Source organism: Capricornis sumatraensis, chromosome 21, assembly GCF_032405125.1.
Source record: "Capricornis sumatraensis isolate serow.1 chromosome 21, serow.2, whole genome shotgun sequence".
Lineage (NCBI taxonomy): Eukaryota > Metazoa > Chordata > Mammalia > Artiodactyla > Bovidae > Capricornis > Capricornis sumatraensis.
The window spans coordinates 26,052,862-26,073,563 of NC_091089.1; the positions used below are offsets into that span (position 1 = coordinate 26,052,862).

At 38.8% G+C, this 20,702-nt stretch overlaps 1 protein-coding gene across 7 annotated transcripts in view; it reads left to right on the forward strand.

Moving 5' to 3' along the window:
- The window catches only part of NOL4 (nucleolar protein 4), a 470,394-nt gene extending 450,656 nt beyond the window's left edge, over positions 1–19,738 (forward strand). For all 7 annotated transcript variants that reach the window (XM_068993684.1, XM_068993682.1, XM_068993685.1 and 4 more), the window contains one exon: positions 19,545–19,738. In XM_068993684.1, the coding sequence (XP_068849785.1) occupies positions 19,545–19,738 (194 nt within the window). The remainder of the gene's footprint in view (positions 1–19,544) is intronic.
- Positions 19,739–20,702: the final 964 nt, after the last annotated feature.

Consider the following 20,702-nt stretch of genomic DNA (forward strand, 5'->3'; position numbering starts at 1 on the left):
TGACACTCAGACTTGTTTATGGTGCAATTCTCACATCAAACATTTCTACTGGACAACCAAAGTTTTGAGTACATGGACCTTTGTCAGCAAAGTGATGTCTCCGCTTTTTAATATGTTGTCTAGATTTGTCATAACTTGTCTTCCAAGGAGTAAGTGTCTTAATTTCATGGCTGCAGCCACAATCTGCAGTGATTTTGGAGCCCAAGTAAAGTCTGTCCCTGTTTCCACTTTTTCCCCATCTATTTGCCATGAAGTAGTGAGACCAGATGCCATGATCTTATTTTCTTAAATGTTGAGTTTTAAGCCAGCTTTTCACTATCCTCTTTCACCCTTATCAAGAGGATGTTTAGTTCCTCTTCACTTTCTGCCATTAAGGTGATGTCATCTACACATCTGAGTTTGTCAATATATCTCCCAGCAATCTTGATTCCAGCTTGTGATTAATCCAGTCTGGCATTTTGCACGATGTACTCTTCATATAAGTTAAATAAGCAGGGTGACAATATACAGCCTTGATATATTCCTTTCCCAATTTTGAACCAGTCCATTGTTCCATGTCTGGTATTAACTGTTGCTTCTTGATCTGCATACAGGGTTCTCAGGAGGCAGTTAAGGTGGACTGTCATTCCCATCTCTTTAAGAATTTTTCACAGATTGTTGTAATCCACAGAGTCAAAGGCTTTAGTGTAGTCAATGAAGCAGAAGTAGATGTTTTTTTCCCTGTAATTCTCTTGCTTTTGCTATGATCTAACAGATGTTGGCAATTTAATCTCTAGTTCCTCTGTCTTTTCTCAATCCAGCTTTACTGGTTTCTGCATTCTCCTACTGCTAAAGCCTAGCTTACAGTATTTTGAGCATTACGTTGCCAGCATGTGAAATAAGTGCAATTGTACAGTAGCTTGGACAGTATTTGGCATTACCCTTGTTTGGGATTGGAAGGAAATCTAACTTTTCCAGTCTTGTAGCCACTGCTGAGTTTTCCAAATTTGCTGACATACTGAGTACAGTACTCTAATAGCATCGTATTTTAGGATTTGAAATAGCTCAGCTGGAACTCCATCACCTCTACTTGCTTTTATCATACTAATGCTTTCTAAGGCCCAGTTGACTTCATACTCCAGAATGTCTGGCTCTAGGTGAGTAACCACACCATTCCAGTTATCTAGGTCATTAAGACCTTTTTTTGTACAGTTCTTCTATGTATTCTTGCCACCTCTTCTTAATCTTTTCTGCTTTATGTTAAGTGCTTACCAATTCTGTCCTTTATTGTGCCCATCTTTGCATGAAATTGCATGTCCATTGAGTCGATGATGCCATCCAGCCATCTCATCCTCTCTTGTCCCCTTCTCCTCCTGCCCTCAATTCTTCCCAGCATCAGGGTCTTTTCAAATAAGTCAGCTCTTCACATCAGGTGGCCACAGTATTGGAGTTTCAGCTTCAACATCAGTCCTTCCAATGAACACCCAGGACTGATCTCCTTTAGGATGGACTGATTGGATCTCCTTGAAGTCCAAGGGACTCTCAAGAGTCTTCTCCAACACCACAGTTCAAAACTTCAATTCTTCTGTGCTCAGCTTTATAGTCCAACTCTCACATGCATACATGACCACTGGAAAAACCATAGCCTTGACTAGATGGACCTTTGTTGACAAAGTAATGTCTCTGTTTTTTTAATATGCTGTCTAGGTTAGTCATAACTTTTCTTCCAAGGAGTAAGCATCTTTTTATTTCATGGCTGCAGTCACCATCTGCAGTGATTTTGGAACCCAGAAAAATAAAGTCAGTCACTGTTTCCCCATCTATTTGCCATGAAGTGATGGGACTGGATGCCATGATCTTCGTTTTCTGAATGTTGAGCTTTAAGCCAACTTTTTCACTCTCCTCTTTCACTTTCATCAAGAGGCTCTTTAGTTCTTCTTCACTTTTTGCCATACGGGTTGTATCATCTACACATGTGAGGTTATTGATATTTCTTCCAGCAATCTTGATTCCGGCTTGTGCTTCATCCAGCCCAGCGTTTCTCATGATGTACTCTGCATATAAGTTAAATAAGCAGGGTGACAATATACAGCCCTGACGTATTCCTTTTCCTATTTGGAACCAGTCTGTTTTTCCATGTCCAGTTCTAATTGTTGCTTCCTGACCTGCATACAGGTAAGTATGCATACACACATAAGTCTGTATATATGTATATAAAATCTTTGTTTATTTATAATTAAGGGTTAATTTATTCTATATAGCAAAATAACTCAGTTATATATATGTACATACATTTTCTTATTCTTTTCCATTATGAGTTGTTATAGAATATTGAATATATTTCCAGTGCTATACAATAAGACCTTGTTGCTTATACATCCTATATATAATAGTTTGCCCATGCTAATCCCAAACTTCCATTCCTTCCCCTCCCAAAGCCTCTTCACTAGGCAACCAGAAATCTGTTCTCTCTACCTACAAGTCTGTTTTGTTTTGTAGATATATTGATTTGTATTTTAGATTCTACATATAAGTGATATATGGTATTTGTGTTCCTCTTTCTGACATACTTTTGCTTAATATGATAATCTCTAGGTCCATCCATATTGTTGCAAGTGGCATTATTTAATTTTGATGGCTGAATAATACATTATACACACACGTGCATGCTTACACATCCCACACACACATGTGTATATATATATGAATGTTGATGGACATTTAGGTTGTTTGGCTATTGTAAATAGTGCTGACCATAGGGGTGCATGTATCTTTTCAAATTATAGTTTTTTTCTGGATATATGCCCAGAAGTAGGATTGCTGGATAATATGGCAACTCTAGTTTTCTGAGGAACCTCCATGCTGTTTTCCACAGTAGCTGAACCAGTTTACATCTGCACCAACAGTGTAGGAGGGTTTCATTTTCTCCACACCCTTTCCAGCATTTCTCATTCATAGACTCTTTTCCCCTTATATTTGTAACTGGAGGATAATTGCTTTGCAATTCTGTATTGGTTTCTGCTGTACAACATGAATCAGCCATAGGTATATATATGTTCCTTCCCTCCCAAAGCCCCTATCCCACCCCTCTAGGATGTCAGAGAGCACCAGGTTGAGCTCCCTTCATCATACAGCAAATTACCACTGACTATTTTACATTTGGTAATGTGTATGTTTCAGTGCAACTCTCTTGATTTGTCCCACATTCTCCTTCCCACACAAGGCCCAAAATCTGTTCTTTAAGTCTGTGTCTCTATTGTTGTCCTGCAAATAGGTTCATCAATACCATTTTCCTAGATTCCATGTGCTCAATTGTGTACAACTCTTTGTAGCCCCATGGACTATAGCCCATCAAGCTCCTCTGCCCATGGCAGTTTCCAGGCAAGAATACTGGAATAGGGTGCCATTTTCTACTCCAGGGAATCTTCCTAACCCAGGGATCGAACCTGTTGCAGTCTCATGCATTGGTAGGCAGATTCTTTACTTACCTCCTGGGAAGCCCCATTTCTCAATTCCATTTATATGCTTCAATATATATTTGTTTTTCTTTTTCTGCCTTACTTCACTCTGTATAACAAGCTCTAAGTTCCTCCACCTCACTAGAATTGAGTCACATTTCTTCCTTTTTATGGCTTAGTAATATACCATTTATACATGTACCACAACTTCTTTATCCACTCATCTGTTGAAGGACATGTAGGTGGCTTCCATGTTCTAGCTACTATAAGCAGTGCTGCAATGAACATTGGAGTACACTTTTTTTTTTTTTAATTATGGCTTTCTCAGTGTATAAGCCCACGGTGGGATTACTGGGTCATATGGTAGTTTTATTCCTAGTTTTTTAAGAAATATTCATAATGTTCTCCATAGTGGCTATATCAATTTACATTTCCACCAATAGTGCAGGAGAGTTCCATTTTCTCCACACCCTCTCCAGCATTTAGTTTCTGTAGATTTTCTGGCGATAGCCATCTGACCAGTGTGAGGTGGTACCTCATTGATTTATTGATGTGCCTTTCCCTAATGATGAGTCATATTAACATTTTAAATGCATTTATTTTCCATCTGTATGTCTTCTTTGGAGGAATGTCTATTTAAATCTTCTGCTTATTTTTTGATTGGGTCATTTGTTTTTTCAATATTGAGCTATATGAGCTGCTTATATATTTTTTTTTATTTTTATTTTTACTTTATTTTGCTTTACAATACTTTATTGGTTTTACCATACATTGAAATGAATCCACCACGGGTGTACATGAGTTCCCAATCCTGAACCCCCCTCCCACCTCCCACCCCATATCATCTCTCTGGATCATCCCCGTGCACCAGCCCCAAGAATCCTGTATCCTGTATCAAACATAGCCTGGTGATTTGTTTCTTACATGATAGTATACATGTTTCAATGCCATTATCCCAAATCATCCCACCCTCTCCCTCTCCCACAGAGTCTTAAAGTCCATTCTATACATCTGTGTCTCTTTTGCTGTCTCACATATAGGGTTATCATTACCATCTTTCTAGATTTCATATATATGTGTTAGTATACTGTGTTGGTGTTTTTCTTTCTGGCTTACTTCACTCTGTATAATTGGCTCCAGTTTCATCCACCTCATTAGAACTGATTCAAATGTATTCTTTTTAATGGCTGAGTAATACTCCATTGTGTATATGTACCACAGCTTTTTTATCCATTCATCTGCTGATGGACATCTAGGTTGCTTCCATGTCCTGGCTATTATAAACAGTGCTGCGATGAACATTGGGGTATATGTGTCTCTTTCCATTCTGGTTTCCTCGGTGTGTATGCCCAGCAGCGGGATTGCTGGGTCATATGGCAGTTCTATTTGCAATGTTTTAAGGAATCACCATACTGTTCCCCATAGTGGCTGTACTAGTTTGTATTCCCACCAACAGTGTAAGAGGGTTCCCTTTTCTCCACACCCTCACCAGCATTTATTGCTTGTAGACTTTTGGATTGCTGCCATTCTGACTGGTGTGAAATGGTACCTTATTGTGGTCTTGATTTGCATTTCTCTGATAATGAGTGATGCTGAGCATCTTTTCATGTGTTTGTTAGCCATGTTTATGTCTTCTTTGGAGAAATGTCTATTTAGTTCTTTGGCCCATTTTTTGATTGGGTCGTTTATTTTTCTGGACTTGAGCTGCATAAGTTGCTTGTATATTTTTGATATTAGTTGTTTGTCAGCTGCTTCATTTGCTATTGTTTTCTCCCATTCAGAAGGCTGTCTTTTCACCTTACTTAGTTTCCTTTGTTGTGCAGAAGCTTTTAATTTTAATTAGATCCCATTTATTTATTTTTGCTTTTATTTCCAGTATTCTGGGAGGTGGATCATGGAGGATCCTGCTGTGATTTATGTCGGAGAGTGTTTTGCCTATGTTCTCCTCTAGGAGTTTTATAGTTTCTGGTCTTATGTTTAGATCTTTAATCCATTTTGAGTTTATTTTTGTGTATGGTGTTAGAAAGTGATCTAGTTTCATTCTTTTACAAGTGGTTGACCAGTTTCCCAGCACCACTTGTTAAAGAGATTGTCTTTAATCCATTGTATATTCTTGCCTCCTTTGTCGAAAATAAGGTGTCCATAGGTGTGTGGATTTATCTCTGGGATTTCTATTTTGTTCCATTGATCTATATTTCTGTCTTTGTGCCAGTACCATACTGTCTTGATGACTGTGGCTTTGTAGTAGAGCCTGAAGTCAGGCAGGTTGATTCCTCCAGTTCCATTCTTTTTTCTCAAGCTTGCTTTGGCTATTCGAGGTTTTTTGTATTTCCATACAAACTGTGAAATTATTTGTTCTAGCTCTGTGAAAAATACCGCTGGTAGCTTGATAGGGATTGCACTGTATCTGTAGATTGCTTTGGGTAGTATACTCATTTTCACTATATTGATTCTTCTGATCCATGAACATGGTATATTTCTCCATCTATTAGTGTCCTCTTTGATTTCTTTCATCAGTGTTTTATAATTTTCTATATATAGGTCTTTAGTTTCTTTAGGTAGGTATATTCCTAAGTATTTTATTCTTTTCGTTGCAATGGTGAATGCAGTTGTTGCCTTAATTTCTTTTTCTACTTTCTCTTTATTAGTGTATAGGAATGCAAGGGATTTCTGTGTGTTGATTTTATATCCTGCAACTTTATTATATTCATTGATTAGCTCTAGTAATTTTCTGGTGGAGTCTTTAGGGTTTTCTATGTAGAGGGTCATGTCATCTGCAAACAGTGAGAGTTTTACTTCTTCTTTTCCAATTTGCATTCCTTTTATTTCTTTTTCCGCTCTGATTGCTGTGGCCAAAACTTCCAGAACTATGTTGAATAGTAGCGGTGAAAGTGGACACCCTTGTCTTGTTCCTGATTTTAGGGGAAATGCTTTCAATTTTTCACCATTGAGGATAATGTTTACTGTGGGTTTGTCATATATAGCTTTTATTATGTTGAGGTATGTTCCTTCTATTCCTGCTTTCTGGAGAGATTTTATCATAAATGGATGTTGAATTTTGTCAAAGGCCTTCTCTGCATCTACTGAGATAATCATATGGCTTTTATTTTTCAATTTGTTAATGTGGTGAATTACCTTGATTGATTTGCAGATTGCTTATATATCTTAGAGATTAATCCTTTGTCAGTTGCTTCATTTGCATTTGTTTTCTCTCATTCTGAGGGTTCTCTGTTCATCTTGTTTATTATTTCTTTTTTGTGTAAAAGCTCTTAAGTTTAATTAGATCCCATTTGTTTTTGTTTTTATTTTCATTACTCTGGGAGGTGGGTCAAAGAGGATTTCCTGCAATTTATATCAAAAAGTATGCTACTTATGTTTTCCTCTAAGACTTTTATAATTTCTGGTCTTAGATTTAAGTCTTTAATTCATTTCCATTTTGAGTTTATTTTTGTGTATGTTGGTTAGGCAGTGTTCTAATTTTATTCTTTTACACATAGCTGTCCAGTTTTTCCAGCACCACTTACTAAAGAGAATGTCTCTTCTCCATTGTATATTCTTGCCTCCTTTGTCAAAGATAAGGTACCCACAGGTGGGGTGTATCTCTGGGTTTTCTATCCTCTTCCACTGGTTTATTTTTATATTTTTGTGCAAATACTATACTATCTTTATGACTGTTGCTTTGTAGTACAGTCTGAAGTCAGGTTTATTCCTCCAGCTCCATTTTTCATTTTCAAGGTTCCTTTTGTTATCAAGGTCTTTAGTGTTCCATGAAAATTGTGAGTTTTTGTTCCAGTTGTGTGAAAAATCCCATTGGGAATTTGATAAAGATTGCATTGAATCTGGAAGATTGCCTTGAATAGTATAGTCATTTTCACAATATTGATTCTTCTAACCTAAGAACTGGGCTTCACCTGATATCTTAGTTGGTAAAGAATCCACCTGCAATGCAGGAGACCCTGGTTTGATTCATGGGTTGGGAAGATCCACTGGAGAAGGGATAGGCTACCCACTCCAGTATTCCTAGGCCTCCCTTGTGGCTCAGCTGGCAAAGAATCCACCTGCAATGCAGGAGACCTGGGATCGATCCCTGGATTGGAAAGATCCCCTGGAGAAGGGAAAGGCTACCCACTCCAATATTGTGGCCTGGAGAATTCCATGATTGTACAGTCCATGGGATTACGAAGAGTCCATCTAGTCAAAGCTATGGTTCTTCTGGTAGTCATGTACAGCTGTGAGAGGTGGACTATAAGAAAGCTGAGTGCCAAATAATTGATACTTTTTGAACTGTGGTGTTGGAGAAGACTCTTGAGAGTCCCTTTGACTTCAAGGAGATGCAACTAGTCCATCCTAAAGAAAAGCAGTCCTGAATATTCATGGGAAGGACTGATGTTGAAGCTGAAACTCTAATACTTTGGCCACCTGATGTGAAGAGTTAACTCATTTGAAAAAAAACCCTGATGCTTAGGAAGATTGAAGGCAGGAAGAGAAGGGGATGACAGAGGATAAGATGGTTGGATGGCATCACTGACTCTATGGACATGAGATTGAGTAAGCTCCAGGAGTTGGTGATGCATAGGGAAGCCTGGTGTGCTGCAGTCCATAGGTTACAAAGAGTTGGACACAACTGAGTGACTGAACTAAACTGAATCTAAGAACATGATATATCTCATCTGTATCATCTTTGATTTCTTACATGAGTGTCTTGTTTTCTATATACAGGTCTTGTCTCCTTGAGTGTGTTTATTCCTAGGTATTTAATTCTTCTGGTCGCTGTGGTAAATGGGATTGATTCCTTAATTTCTCTGATTTTTCATTGTTAGTGTAGCTCAGCTGGTAAGTCATCTGCTTGCAATGCAGGAGACCCGGGTCTGATTCCTGGGTCAGGAAGATCTCCTGGAGAAGGAAATGGCAACCCACTCCAGTATTCTTTCCTGGAGAACCCCATGGACAGAGGAGCCTGACAGGTTACAGTCCATGGGATCGCAGGAGTCAGACATGATTTAGCAAGTAAACCACCACCAGTGTATAGGAATGCAAGGGATTTCTGTGTACTGATTTTGTATCCTGCAACTTTACTAAATTTACCAATTAGCTCTAGTAGTTTTCAGATAGTACCTCTAGGGGATTTTATGTATAATTTCATGCTGTCTGCAGACAATGAGAGTTTTACTTGTTTTTTTTTCCTCAATCTAGATTCCTTTCATTTCTTCTCTGATTGCCATGGCTAGGAATTCACAACTATGTTGAATAACATCGGCAAGAGTGGGTACCCTTGTCTTGTTCCTGATCTTAGAAGAAATATAAACTTTTTCAAGATGGTCATTCTGACTAGTATGAGGCAGTATCTCATTGTGGTCTGGATTTGCATTTCTCTCAGTTCAGTCGCTTAGTCATGTCTGACTCTGCGACCCCATGAACTGCAGCACGCTAGGCTTCCCTGTCCATCACCAACTCCTGGAGTCCACCCAAACCCATGTCCATTGAGTTGGTGATGCCATCCAACCATCTCATCCTCTGTTGTTGCCTTCTCCTCCTGCCCTCAATCTTTCCCAACATCAGGGTCTTTTCCAATGAGTCAGCTCTTTGCATCAGGTGGCCAAAATATTGGAGTTTCAGCTTCAACATCAGTCCTTCCAATGAACACCCAGGACTGATTTCCTTTAGGATGAACTGGTTGGATTTCCTTGCAGGCCAAGAGACTCTCAAGAGTCTTCTCCAACACCACAGATAAAAAGCATCAATTCTTTGGCCCTCAGCTATTTTTATAGTCCAACTCTTACATCCATACATGGCCACTGGTAAAACCATAGCCTTGACTCAACAGACCTTTGTTGACAAAGTAATGTCTCTGCTTTTTAATATACTGTCTAGGTTGGTCATAACTTTTCTTCCAAGGAGCAAGCATCTTTTAATTTCATGGCTGCAATCACCATCTGCAGTGATTTTGCATTTCTCTATTAATTAGCAAAGTTGATTATCTTTTTATGTGCCTATTACCCATCTCTATGTCTTCTCTGGAGAAATGTTTATTTAGGTCTTCTGCCCATTTTTCAATTAGATTTCTTGTTGTTATTTAATCATATGAGCTGTTTGTTTATTTTGGAAATTAAGCCCTTGTCAGTTGCATTGTTTGCAAATATTTTCTCCCATTCCATAGGGTATCTTTTCATTTTGTTTATAGTTTCCTTTGCTGTGTAAATACCTAACTTTTATTATCTCCCATTTGTTCCTTTTTGTTCTTATTTCTATTGCCTTGAGAGACTGACCTACGAAAACATTGGTACAGTTTATGCCAGAGAATGTTTTGCCTATGATCTCTTCTAGGAGTTTTATAGTGTCATACCTTATGATTAATTTTTTAAGCCATTTAGAGTTTATTTTTGTGTGTAGGAATTTTGTGTATGATATGAAGGCATTTTCTGAATTTGCTGATTTACACACTGCTGTCCAAGTTTCCAAGCACCACCTGCTGATGAGACTCTTTCCTATTTCATATTCTTGCCTCCTTTGTTGAAGATTAATTGGCTGCAGATATGTGAGGAGTTTTCCTGGGCACTCTATTCTCTTCCATTGGTCTTTATGCCTGTTTTTGTGCCAACACCACTCTGTTTTAACTACTGTAGCTTTGCAGTATTGTCGTAAGCCTGAGAGGGTTATGCCTTGGGGTGCTTTTTTTCTTTCTCAGGATTGCTTTGGCAGTTCTGGGTCTTTTATGGTTCCATACAAATTTTGAGATCATTTATTCTAGTTCTGTGAAAAATGCCATGGGTAATTTGATTGAGATTACATTAAATCTTTAGACTGCTTTGGGTGCATGTGTGCTGAGTTGCTTCAGTCATGTCCAACTCTATGCAATCCCATGGACTCTAGCCCATCAGGGTCCTCTATCCATGGGATTCTCCAGGCAGTTCTGGAGTAGGTTACTGTGCTCTCCCTCCAGGGGAACTTACTGACCCAGGGATTGAACCTGCATCTCTTACATCTCCTACAACCACTAGTGCCACCTGGAAAGCCCCTTCTTTGAGTAGTAATGCCATTTTAAAAATATTAATTCTTCAAAATCAAGAGCATGTGATATCTTTCTATTTCTTTGAATCATCTTTAGTTTCCTTTATTAATGATTTGTAATTCTCACTATATGTCTTTCACCTCTTTGGGGAAGCTTATTCCTAAGTATATTATCATTATTATTTTTGAAGTGATATTAAAAGTGATTGTTCACATTCCTTCCCTGATACTTCCTTGTTATAACTTTTTAATATATAAAATATTTAATGGGGACTTCTTTTAGTAAATAACAAAGTTGGAAGTACAAATGAGGGTTGTGGGGCTCAGAGGAAAGGGGCAATGAGGACTGCAGTGGTGATAAAGTGAACAAGACACTGTCCCCCAGCACCTGTCTCCATGCTAGAATCTCACTCTCTCTCTCAGAGCCTCTCTGCAGTCTGATGGGACAGCAGAGTAAGATAACTTGCCCCATTTTTTAGCTATAGAAACTGAGTTCCAGATCGGTTAACTGGCCTACCCCAAGTCACAGAGCATTCCTGGCTTTTCTTGCTGTACCACTGTGTCCCAGCTTAGAAGAAATAATAGTTGGGCAAGGGAGGACAAATGCCCCCATAGGAATAGTCATCAAAGATATGGAAACAAGCAAGAGTTTTCTGCACAGGGTGTTAGCTGGAACAAAGTGGGGATACAGCTGAAGGGTAATTTTCTTTAGAGCTATAATTTATTTTATATAAAAATATTCGAGACTTTTAAAAGGCCCAGTGTTCCAAACATGTCTGAATTTAATATAAGATCATCCTGTGGTGGCATCTCTTGGTTCCTCATTTGCTAGAGCTTCAATTTGATTCTGGTTAATTGCATGAGCTAGTAATTCTTCTCATTGGTTACTGGTACTTTCCTCAGATTCCTCATAAGTGACCATCAGTCTATGAACCACACAAAAACAATACCAGAAACACTGGTGAAATGTGTGAAGTTTCTACTTGAATGTATTTCTTGCTTTATTCTTTAATACCAGGTCCTCTAATTATCAGCTTGGGTAGCTGAGATCAGGATGAGTCTTATCAGATATTGGGGTAATGCTGGCCTAGTAAAAATGATTTGGAAAGTGTTCTCACATCTTCTGTTTTGGGGATGAGTTTGAGAGGGATTGATATTAGTTCTTTGAATGTATAGTAGAATTCAGCAGTGAAATTTTCTGCTCCTAGACTGTAGTTCGAAGATTTTTGATGTGATCTCCTTACCAGTAATTGGTCTACGGAGATTTTCTAGGTTTCCATGATTCAGTCTTGGTACGTTTATCCTACCAAGTTTATCCATTTGTTCTTAGTTGTCTAATTTGTTGGCATGTAATTTTTTGAAGTATCTTATCCTTTGTATTTCTATGATATCTTTCATTTCTGACTTCATTTATTTGAGTCTCCTCTTTTCTCTTAATGAGTCTAGTTAAAAGATTGTCACTTTTTAAAATCTTTTCAAAATAGCAGCTCTTATTTTCATCTTTCTATTGTCGATTTTGTCTCTACTTCATTTATTTCCATTCTGATCTTTATTTCCTTTCATTTGCTAACTTGGGGCTTAGTTTGCTCCTTTTATAGTTCCTTGAGGTCTAGACTTGAGATCTTTGTTTCATGATGTAGGCATACATCACTATGGAGGTCCCTCTTAGAATTGCTTTTGCTGTATCCCATAAGTTTTTGTTTGTTGTATTTCTATTTTCATTAGTCTTGAGGTGTTTTCTGATTTCCTTTTATTCTTTGACCCACTAGTTATATAGCTGTGACTTAATCTCCACATATTTGTCAATTTTCTAGTGCTTTTTCTTGTAATTGATTTCCAGTTTTATAACACTGTGATCAGAAATGCTTGATATGATTTCAATCTTCTGAAATTTATTAAGGCTGGTTTTATGGCCTAATATATGATCTATTCTAAAGAATGTTCCATGTGCACTTGAGATGAAATATTCCATATATGTCCATTAAGTCAATTATCTATTATGTTATTTAAGGCTGATGTTTCCTAACAGATTTTGTCTAGATGATCTATCCATTGATTTAAGTGGGATATTAAAATCTTCTACTGTTATTGCACTGCTATTTCTCCCTTTAAGTATGTTAATACTTGCTTTATATATTTAAGTGTTTTTATGTTGGGTAATACATATATACAAATGTTATATTGTCTTGCTGTATTGACTCCTTTATCATTATGTAAAGACCACCTTTGTTTCTTATTACATTTTTTGTCTTAAGGTCTGTTTTTTCTGTGCTTAGTTGCTCAGCTACGTCTAACTCTCTGTGACCCTCCAGGCTCCTCTGTCCGTGGGGATTCTCCAGGCAAGAATACTGGAGTGGATTGCCATGCCCTCCTCCAGGGCTATTTTATCTGATGTAAATATAACTATTTTTACACCTGAAATCCTCAGATTTCTTTTGGTTTCCATTTGCATGGATATCTTTTTCAATTTCTCTACTTTCGGTCTATGTGTATCCTTAGATTGGAACTGAATTTCTTGTAGATAGCAAGAAATTAGTTAGTACAGTCACTCAGTCATGTCTGACTCTTTACAACCCCATGGACTGCAGCACAGCAGGCATCCCTGTCCATCACCAACTCCCAGAGTTCACTCAAGCTCATGTCCATCAAGTGATGGACATCAGTGATGCCATCCAACCATCTCATTCTCTGTCGTCCCCTTGTCCTACTGCCTTCAATCTTTCCCAGCATCAGCGTCTTTTCCAATGAGTCAGTTCTTCACATCCGGTGGCCAAAGTATTGGAGTTTCAGCTTCAGCATCAGTCCTTCAATTAAACACCCAGGATTGATTTCCTTTAGGCTGGACTGGTTGCATTTAGGTGGGTCTTATTATTTTTTTTAATCCATTCAGCCACTCTGTATCTCTTGATAATAGAATTTAGTTCATTTATATTTAAAGGAATTACTGATAAGTATATACTTATGGCCATTTTGTTAATTGTTTTCTGGCTATTTTATAATTTCTCTGTCCTTTGTTCTTTTTCCCTTCATTTGTGATTTGATGATTTTCTATAGTAGTATGCTTATAGCAAAACCAGACAAAGATACCAAAATAATTAATGACTAATATTTCTGATGAACAGAGGAAAACTAAAGATATTAGTAAACTGAACTCATTGATACATTAAGAGGATAACATGATTGTGGTTTTCATTCTGTCTGCTTTCTGATGGATAAGGATAAGAGGCTTATGGAAGCTTCCTGATGGGAAAGACTGAGGGGGAACTGGGTCTTGTTCTGATGGGCAGGGCCATGCTCAGTAAATCTTTAATCCAATTTTCTGTTGATGGGCAGGGCTGTGTTTCTTTCCTGTTGTTTGACCTGAGGCCAAACAATGGTGGAGGTAATGAAGATAATAGAGACCTCCCTCAAAAGGTCCCATGCATGCACTGCTGAACTCACCCCCACCCCTGACCTTGCAGCAGGCCACTGCCAACCCACGCCTCCACCAGAGACTCCTGGACATTCATGGGCAAGTCTGGGTCATCCTCTTGTGGGGTTACTGTTCCTTTTTCCTGGGTCCTGGTGCACACAAGGTTTTGTTTGTGCCCTCCAAGAACCTGTTTCCCCAGTCCTGTATAAGTTCTGGTGGCTCTGTGGTGGGGTTAATGGTGACCTCCTCCAAGAGGGCTATGCCATACCCATGTCTGCTGCACCCTGAGCCCCTGTCCATGCAGCAGGCCACTGCTGATCCATTCCTCCGCAGGAGACTCTCAAACACAGTTCTGGCTCACCTTTGCTTCACTGACTATGCTAAAGCCTTTGACTGTGTGGATCACAACAAACTATGGGAAACTATAAAAAAGATGGGAATACCAGACCACCTACTTACTCCTGAGAAATCTGTATGCAAGTCAAGAAGCAACAGTTAGAATTGGACATAGAACAACAGACGGTTCTAAATCGGGAAAGGAGTACATCAAGACTGTATGTTGTCACCCTGCTTATTCAACTTCTATGCAGAATGCATCATGCAAAATGCCAGACTGGATGAATGTCAAGCTAGAATCAAGATTTCTGGGAGAAATGTCAACAACCTCAGATATGCAGATGATACCATTCTAATGGCAGAAAGCAAAGAAGAATTAAGGAGCCTCTTGATGAGGATGAAAGAGGAGTGAAAAAGCTTGCATAAAACTCAACATTCAAAAAATTAAGATCATGGCATCCAGTCCCATCACTTCATGGCAAATAGATGGGGAAAAAGTGGTAACAGTAGCAGATTTTATCTTTGAGCTCCAAAATCACTGTGGACTGTGCCTGCAATCAGAAAATTAAAAGACACTTGCTCCTTCGAAGAAAAACTATGAGAAACCTAGACAACATATTAAGAAGTTGAGACATCCCTTTGCCAACAAAGGTCCATATAGTCAAAGCTTTGGTTTTTCCAGTAGTCATGTACAGATATGAGAGTGGGACCATACAGAAACCTGAGTGCCAAAGAATCAATGCTTTAAAACCGTGGTGCTAGAGTAAGACTCATGAGAGTCCCTTGGACAGCAAGGATATCAAACCAGTCAATTCTAAAGGAATTCAACCCTGAATATTCATTGGAAGGAGGCAAAGGAGAAAGTGAATTAGTGTGCTTGTATGCACAATATTTGCTGAAGCTCCAGTATTTTGGTCACCTGATGTGAAGAGTCGACTCATTGGAAAAGATCCTGATGCTGGGTAAGATTGAAGGCAGTAGGAGAAGGGGACAACAGAGGATGAGATGGTTGAATGGCATCACTGACTCAATGGACATGAGTTTGAGCAGACTCCAGGAGATGGTGAAGGATGGGGAAGCCTGGCATGCTGCGGTCCATGGGGTCATAACGAGTTGGACATAACTGAGAAATTGAACAACAAACTTTTCAGAATGAACATTAAGACCTTGGACAATATGGGATTTGAACCATGTGCATCCTCTTCCAGTTCCCCCCCCCCCAATATCAAATATTACAGTCACACATGGCTTCCCAGGTGGCACTAGTAGTAAGGAAACCACCTGCCAATCCATAAGACATAAGAGACATGGATTCAATCCCTAGGTCAATAAGATCCCCTGGAGGAGGGCATGGCAACCCACTCCAGTATTCTTGCTGAAGAATCCCATGAACAGAGGAGCCTGGTGGGCTACAATCCAAAGGGTCACAAAGAGTCGGACACTACCGAAGTGACTTATCATGCATGTATGCATGCTATTTGCAGTTAATTGACTTCACACAGGCAGAGCAGCCAGAGACACAGAAGGCACATTCGAAGTTACATGGAGATTTTCAGCCATGGCACAGGGTGGACACCCTTAACCCCTGTGTGTTCAAGGGTCAGCTGCACTACACTGCTGTATTTAAAGTGGATAACCAACAAGGACCTACTGTACAGCACATGGAACTCTGCTCAATGTTGTGCGGCAGCCTGGATGGGAGGGGAGTTTGGGAGAGAATAGACACATATATATGTATGATTGAGTCCCTAAGCTCTTAGCATGAAACTGTCACAATAAGCTTTTTTTAAAAATGAATAAAAAATAATAGGAAAAAAAGTGTTCTGAACTGCAAAAAGAAAATTGGCCTTGTCACATTTCCTAAATGCATGCCTTAACATTTGATATTCAAATCATTTTCTCTTGAAGCATCTAGGGGGACATTTTCCTTTCTCATTTTCTTATTAACTGCTTCTGCTCTTCTAGAACCACACTTTTCAGTGGCCTTCTCTGTAATTTGATCAGATCACCAAGAATGTTTTCGACTTCTTTAAATTCAGTATCTTCATAAGTTTTTAAATTTTGCTTTACGCTCGACATGCATTCTAATTACATGATATTGGTTGGGTTAAGCCAAACCCCTCAAGTATGACACTGACTCAATGAGGCAGAAATGAATATTAGTGAAAAACAGGGAAGGGCTGTTTGAGTAGTCACTAGTTAAATAATTTATTCATTTGTGAAAATTTTCTTTTTCTTTTTTTTTTTTTGCTTCACTAACCAACCTCATAAGATTGAAGATTTTAAAGATCAACAGTCACATAAAGAAATCTTTGTACTTCTGATTTATATTCTCAGTCCTAATCCTGTAGATCTGAAAAAACAAAAGATAATGAAGTCAACTTTCTTCCAAAATGAAAAAAGTAGAGCTGTGAATGGCTTCTCAATTGCTGAGCCATCTAGAGTTTGCCAATGTTACTAATGATCTGAAAGAAAATGAAAGCCATGTTGCAGTTTGTGAGAGTAGACCTTTGAGCCAGAGGTGGGGAGTTATCCATAAACTGCAATATTAGGATGAAATCACAACCTCCCTCACCCCAAAAGGAACTGAAGCCCTTGCCCCACTCTTTCTCAATTCTAGTTCGAGATGTCAGTCCTCATCTTGGCAGCAAAATCACAAAATGTTACACCTGGCAGTCAGTCATTCGGATACTGGGTATCTACAATAACTGGGAGGAAAATCGGTTTAATTTTCTTTCGTAAAGATTTGTACTAGGCAGAGAACAGACTTGTGGTTGCCAGTGGGGAGGGAAGAATTGGGAGCTTGGGATTAGCAGATGCAAACTAGTATGTATGGAATGAATAGACAACAAGGTCCCACTATATAGCACAGGGAACTATATTAAATATCCTGTGATAAACCATAATGGAAAAGAATGTGAAAAATATGTGTATGTATGTACAGACTTATGAAAGTCTTAGCTGGTTAGTCCTGTCCAACTCTTTGCGACCTCATGGACTGTAGCCTGCCAGGCTCCTCTATCCATGGAATTCTCTGGGCAATAACCAGTGGAGTGGGTAGCCATTCCCTTCTCCAGGGGATCTTCCAGATCCAGGAATCAAACCCAGGTCTTCAGGCAGATTCCTTACCGTCTGAGCCACCAGGGAAAACCTAATATATATAACTGAATCACTTTACTGTACAACAGAATCGAAAACATGGTACATCAACTATACTTTAAGTAAATATTTGTACTAGGATTCTCAAATGTAAAGGAAAGAAGTAAAATTTAAAGTTGGTTCATTCAGAGAACCAAACTCCTCTTATGTCATGATGCTTTCTTAATCCGCTAAGAATTTCCCAAACAGTAGCTATTAATGATTTGCTTGTTCAGTATTCCCGTTTGCAAGCATGGCACACCTGCCTCTCCCTTTCAGCTGTTCTATCTCTGTCATGATTCTGTGAACAGGAGAACAAATAGCAGCCAACTCCTGCTTAAAAAATCAAAGTTTTGAAAGGCCATGGCAGAAGTGGAGAGAAGTCTCTCCCAGATGTCAGAGTTCTTGAGTACCTCTCTTGTCTCTGTCCTAATTAAATTCCAAGTGAAGCTACTCGCCTCTTATGGGACATTTGCCTCCTGGCTGACAGAAGTCCTTTTCTCCCTTTGGGAGAGGGTGGAGGGGGATAGATCTTGACCCGTCTTCAATATGCCTCAGAACTAGAAGGATGAAACAACACCCCTCATTTTAGTTTAGGAAATGAATCTTACTATCTGAAAAATTATAATACAGTTAGGAAAAAATTCTGTTAAAATACTTTCAAGTTCTATAATCACTACAGTTTGGTAGCATGCCTCTACTTATGTGCTTAAGAATATTTTTCAAGGAGTTTATTACTGTAAATTTAATAATTATAATAATTGCTTAATGAAAGTTAAGAATATAAAAATGAACTCCTAGGTATATGTGTGTGCTCTCAGTTGCTCACTCATGTCTGACTCTTTGCAGCCCCATGAAGTTGTACCCCACCAGGCTCTGCTGTCCATGGAATTTTCCAGGCAAGAATAATCATATAAAACACAAATCAGAGTTTTAAGTCATTTTTTCAGTAAAAATTTATAAAATTTCATTAAAAAGTAGACATATCATTCAGTTCAGTCGCTCAGTCATGTCTAACTTTTTGTGACCCCATGGACTACAGCACTCCAGGCTTCCCTGTCCATCACCAACCCCCGGAGCTTGCTCAGACTCATGTCTGTCTATCCAGTTGGTGATGCGAACATGTGATTATTTTATGCAAATAAATGTTGGACTATTGGGGTTTTTATTGGAGTTTAATTGCTTTACGTTGTTGTGTTAGTTTCTGCTGTACAACAAAGTGAGTCAGCTACATGTATACATATCTCTCTCCCTCCCCTCTCCCACTCCCTCCTTTCTAGGTCATCACCGAGCACTTGGCTGAGCTCCTTGTGTTATACGACAACTTCCCGCTAGCTATCTATTTTACACATGGTCGTGTATATATGTCTGTGCTACTCTCTCAATTCATCCCACTCTCGCCTTCAGGTATTTAACAATACCTAAAGCAGCAGCATTCCAAGTCTTGTTAATACTAATCATATACATAAGATACACTTCTAAAATGATACACTTCTAAACTTCAGTGTAGTCAACCCGGTATACAAAGCATTGGCCTGAAACAAACAAACCAAAAATACCCAACTCATATCCCTATTGTGCCACTTATAAGTTATTGACCTCTAAATGTATCCTTGAACTCCTGTGGTCCTCGGTTGGCTCTGTTCTAGATTGTGAAGTTTGTAATCTGGGGTCATTAGCCTCACCATGTAGGCTCTTCTCACTTCTGAATTGGTCAGGTCCAGATGATTTGTTAACAAATGTAGCAAATAAAAAGTGTTCCTGATTCCCATCATTTTCCACTAGTCTAGAGAAATTCCTACGCATTGAAGATGGATTTCATATGTACTTTTTGGAAAACTTAAATATTAAGGTCTTCAGTGTCTTTATGCAGTAAGAAGCAACCACCAGAGTGGTTGGACCAGAGTCTAAAAAAAACTAACCATTCTTTTCCCACCGTGTCACTTGTCTCTCTTTTTGCTGCTGCTGCTACATTGCTTCAAGTGTGTCCAACTCTATGCAACCCCATAGACAGCAGCCCACCAGGCTCCTCTGTCCCTGGCATTCTCCAGGCAAGCTATCTTTCTGAGAGCAGGTGTATTTATTTGATTAAGGGTATTGGTAGCTTCTCATGAAAGAATAGCTGAATTAAATGAACTAATTTATTTTGTGCTCATGTTCAAGATACTAGGAAAAAACTTGTTCGTGTGTCATCTATGCTGATTGTTTTCTAGGACCCACTGATCTCAGCATGAAGAGGCAGTTGGCGACCAGCTCAGGATCGTCTAGCAGTTCAAGCTCCAGACCTCAGCTGAGTCCAACTGAAATCAATGCAGTGAGACAGCTGGTTGCGGGATATCGAGAATCCGCCGCATTTTTACTGCGTTCCGCAGATGAACTGGAAAATCTTATTTTACAACAGAACTGAGTCCAACAACGATCCTTTACACTGAGGTCTAAATTTGCAGTTTCCACTATAATGACATTTTGATTTCCCAGCAGAGATGCGTCTGGTCTTAACTGCACAGTCTTAAGAGAAATACTTCCATTATGCCACATTGTCCTTGATCCATAAAGTGATGTGTTTCGGTGCTTCAAAGGAACCCTGGCCTCTGAAGTACTTGAGATACGTTAATGTGTCCAGCCTACTGCTTTTTGTTTCAGTGTGCCAGCATAAATATCTGGGGCAAAAAAAAAAAAAAAAGGCTGTGTATTCCTAATTGAAGGATAAAACAGAAGAAGCTTGTGGTATAAAAAATAGTTCAAGGTCCAGCTGAAATATTAGTGGAATTTGCTACTGACTTACTGGACTGAAAGCTGCAGTATCTGGAGAAAAAAAAAAAAAAGCCAAAATTTCTTGTTGCTACAGGATATAGCAATGAAAAGGATCTTGTATTTTAAAAAAAAAATGTAATTTTTATAAAAAGAAAACTTGTTTTTCATTCAAAATTGTCATTTTTACTTTGGTAACTTTTTCATAGGTCCTAAAAGAAAACTGTTTTGAGAAACTACTGTAAGTACCTTTTCCACATCCCTTTGCCTTCTCTTTCCAAATTCTTTCTACAAAAATAACACTTGATGCTGGGGGAAAGAAAAAAGATACCTTTACCTGTGTTCTTTAAATCGTCACATCAGGAGCTACTTCCAAGAGAAGCTTGCATTTCTGCACTCATGCTGTTCTCGAGCATCCCACTCAGCACTGCAGCTTTACCATAGCGGTTTCACCACAGAATTTTTTTAATATTCAAAAGAGACATATCATTGACAAAAAAAAAAAAAAAATCACAGCTTGATTTCTTACAGCTGCTCTTCCCGGATTGCCGCTGCTGTCTTATGGGCATCCTTCTAGCAGCCACTGGATGTTGATGACTGAATGTTAAAGGGGTTGCAAG